Source organism: Triticum urartu, chromosome 7A (genome assembly GCF_056163025.1).
Source record: "Triticum urartu cultivar PI428250 chromosome 7A, HENAU_Tu73, whole genome shotgun sequence".
Taxonomy (NCBI): domain Eukaryota; kingdom Viridiplantae; phylum Streptophyta; class Magnoliopsida; order Poales; family Poaceae; genus Triticum; species Triticum urartu.
In genome coordinates, this window is record NC_141879.1 from 47,530,176 (window position 1) to 47,534,099 (window position 3,924).

At 42.5% G+C, this 3,924-nt stretch overlaps 1 protein-coding gene across 1 annotated transcript; it reads right to left on the minus strand.

Moving 5' to 3' along the window:
• Positions 1-619: 619 nt before the first annotated feature.
• Positions 620-3,721, minus strand: LOC147957558 (uncharacterized). Its single transcript, XM_087531764.1, has 5 exons — positions 3,707-3,721; positions 2,963-3,101; positions 2,594-2,839; positions 2,244-2,512; positions 620-715 (listed from the first exon to the last, which is right to left on the minus strand). The coding sequence occupies exons 1-5, from the start codon at positions 3,719-3,721 to the stop codon at positions 620-622; spliced, it is 765 nt and encodes a 254-aa protein (XP_087387890.1).
• Between the last annotated feature and the right edge of the window lie 203 nt (positions 3,722-3,924).

Here is a 3,924-nt window from a genome sequence, read left to right on the forward strand (position 1 = left end):
CTAGAATAAAATAGAAGCATGCTTTAAGTTCTGTGCAAGATCTTCATATGGCTTAAGCCCAACCATAAAACCTTCTAGATAGCACACATGGTAGAATAAGTAATGGAAAGATCCAACGGTCAACGATACTCGGATTTGCCATGTCTCTATCGTTAGATCAGATTCACCACACGGTTGTTATTTGAGTTATTCGTACACTACACAAATGTATAGATAGGACTAGTATAGCTGCATTCTGAATTATTTATTTTTTTTATTTTGGTCTACGGATGGGTAGGGGTCGAGAGGCGGAGCCTCTAGGGGACAATTCCGGGCTCTGACCCCCCCCCCCCCCCCCCCCCTTCCAAAGTGCAGACATATTTTTGTAGGATATCTAGCCCATTAGTTTGCGCAGTTTGATGGCGAACAGGCCACTGATTCAGAACGCACATAAACCAGCCCCCGATTCCCCATCTCTCTTATCTGGTCATGCCCTCATGGTTGTTCTTCGGTACCAAGTCTTTGACTAATCGGTCCCTTCTTATATTTGGTTCGTGCTCCGCCACTGTAGAGGTCAACGAGAAATCTCACCAACTATAGGAGAAAACTCCGCATACTAAACAACATTATCCACTCCATTTCAAACTACATACCAAGATTTTGAAAAGTAGGTGTGAGCATGGGTGTAGGTGTAGAACGGTTCAGCACGAGTAGCCATCACGATGAGTTGGAGAATCTGGACACAGTTTCATCAGAAGAATGAGAACACGTAATCAAGGCCAGCAAGTTGACAACGCAAGTTGACTACTAGGAAAAGGCATGCTAGTGGTGTACCAGTTTTGCCTTGAAATGGCGCACTACTGGTGCGCCACTGACATCACGTCATTAGAATTAAATTCTAATGGCGCACGTCTGGTGCGCCATTAGTATCTGGTGTTCTAGTGACGCACCACGTAGTGCGCCATTAGTATAGCCTTCAATGCGTCATTAGAATGCCTCCCAGGGGGCCATATGTATCCATGTGATTTGGCATTTAATAGCGCATCAGTGGGTGATGCGCCATTAGTGTGATTATCACAGTGCGCCATTAGTGTCTGGTGTAGTGCGCCACTAGTATGAATATTAGGGATTTTTTTTCATTTCTGATATTTTCACAGGTTACAAAATATTAGAGATAACATACAACACAGATCTGCTTAGATTACATACAAGGGGCCATATGTAACGATGTTACCTGCGTCCATCAGATCATATCCAACACACAAGTTTCATCATATATACATACATAGCCAATACATAGTTCCATCGTTACATATTACAAAAGTTTCACAATGTTCATTCAACACTGTTATCCATCAATTCACAAAAGTTTCACATTGATACAAAATAAAAACACAAATGGAAAAGAAGCACTCCATCCATGCAAGCTTCCGTGAATTAAATCAAATCTGCAAAATAATAAACAAGAAGTTAGAAGAAGAAGAAGAAGAAGAAGAAGAAGAAGAAGAAGACTAGAAGAAGAATAAGAAGAAGACTATAAGCTTATTATATAAACTTGATCATTTTGTGCTAACATAAGTAATTTTGGAGCTAACCTATAGGAAACTAAGTATATAAGCTCTAAGTTAGCATATTAGAGCCAACTTAGGTAAAATGAAGCTAACCTGTGTCATTTTGGATAAGAAGAAGAATAAGAAGAAGACTATAAGCTTATTATGTAAACTTGATCATTTTGTGCTAACATAAGTTATTTTGGAGCTAACCTATAGGAAACTAAGCATATAAGCTCTAAGTTAGCATATTAGAGCCAACTTAGATAAAATGAAGCTAACATATGTCATTTTGGAAAAGAAGAAGAATAAGAAGAAGACTATAAGCTTATTATGTAAACTTGATCATTTTGTGCTAACATAAGTAATTTTGGAGCTAACCTATAGGAAATTAAGCATATTAGAGATAACATAGGTAACTAAGTATATATATATATATATATCATTTTGGAGATCTGACATACCTGACATAGTTCAGTTCTCATTGTTCTTCTCCTTCTCCTTCCTCAGCCTGACGCGCCAAGAGCGGCGAGGCGGTGGAGGCAGCTGTGGGATGTAGTCTTCTACCACAATTGGCGTGGTCATGTCGCCCAGCTGTGGGATCGCCGGCGCCACCACCGGTGCGTGGTAATTGTTAGGCACCACCACCATCGCGAGGCCACCCTCAGCCACCACCATCTCTTGCCCATGGTCAGCCACCACCATCTCTTGCACCTGGTCAGCCACCACCATCTCTTGCCCTTGGTCAGCCACCACCAGCGCTAGGTCATCCTCAGCCTGATGCCCATCGTCATCCTGCAGCTCCTCATCCCCACTCTGCTCCTCTTCTCCCCCACTCCAGTCCGGATCATCCTTCTTGTTATCTTCGCTGCTGCCAGAATCGCTGCTGCTTTCGCTAAGGCCAGAATCGCTGTTGCTTTTGCTACAGCCATAATTGCTGCTGCTTTGGCTATAGCCAGTGTCGCTGCTACTGCTCCCATTGCCTATCCAAATGCAACAATGACCGTTAACAATCGATGTGAGACAAAGCCAAATGTAGAGGAATAAGAAGAGGCAGAACGCACTGGCATCTTCGTCTTCAGCGTAGCGCATGCGACACATAGTCGTGTTGAAAACCTTCACGATGAGCATTGTGGCGTCATTGTCGTACCTCAAGAGAAGAAAGTACCCGGTCCGCAGGTCGTAGGCACTGTAGAACTTCTCCCAGCCACGGCACAGGTACATGTGGCCCTCCTCGATCACCAACTCCACGTCCCACAGCCTGCGAACCCCGCTGCCGGCCTGTCGGAGCTTCACATTATCTGGCGGATCTTCACCCAGCATCTTCATAAAAGCGTCAGGCAGCCTCTGCAATTTGGGACAAGGAGTGATGTAGCAAACAACAGAGTTATCATAATGAGATGGGTGAAGGGGAGATCTCTCTTTTTATATACCTGCCTCGTGGCTGATACTGAAGAAGAAAGTATGATAGTGAAGAACTCGAAAGCATCCAACTCGTACTCCGGTGAGGCAGAGCGGCGGTGGCTGCTTCCCCCCATCTCTGATAAGCAGCAGAAGAGACCAATTAGTACCCTTACAACATTATCATACAACATTATAGCAGCAAAAATTTTGAGCAGAAGATAATCAACATTAGTCGCAAGTACCCCATATGTCCTATTTTTAGCAAAGTCATGCTAAAATTCACGGAAAATTTCAGCATGACCTTTGCTGAAAATAGGACATATGGAGTACCCGAATTTGCCGGAACAGAAGTTAATCGACATTCCGGCAAACTCAAGGGTCTCTCAGGGTACCTGCAAATTCATCACGACACAATGATCGGAGACAAAACCCAGCAACTTTACAAGTCTTTCACAGATTTGTTTGCAAGTTCTGATATGTAATAAAGATGAGCCTCAAGATACAACACATCAAGCATGGAAAACAAGTCAAACGTTTGAGATATCGAGTTTCAAGACATTATACTGCAATTCACTCATAAAGCCATGATTAAATGTGCATAACTACCACTGAGAAAATAATAGGTCTCATCTTCTCATGCATAAACTGCATATCCAGAAGGCACATAGCTAGAGAGGGTGAAAATTACATGGACATTAACCTGTCCAGTTTTTCATTATGGGATTGCTAAACATCACACATAACAGTACCACCCAAACTTTGAGCTAGCATACAGAGAGCAATGCCATTTTTTGCAACATCAAAATTGAAAAATCAATACACTTTCTAGCATAAGACTAATCTTTTCACCAATGAGCCAAGAGAAAAAGGAATTAGCCTGTTGTTCTCAGACCTAGATTCTAGATGAATTCTATAAGCAAGTGAATCCAGAAATAAAATCATGTATTCTTTACCTTTGACTACCAAGGTCGAGACTTGCCACAACAAAGGG

Excerpts from the sequence above, each read along its gene's own strand:
- LOC147957558 (XM_087531764.1), bottom strand. Across the intron at positions 2,840-2,962 it reads CAGTATCAGCCACGAGGCAG|ATCCGCCAGATAATGTGAAG; the intron begins GTATATAAAAAG and ends TGCTGGGTGAAG. Across the intron at positions 2,513-2,593 it reads CGCTGAAGACGAAGATGCCA|GCAATGGGAGCAGTAGCAGC; the intron begins GTGCGTTCTGCC and ends GCATTTGGATAG.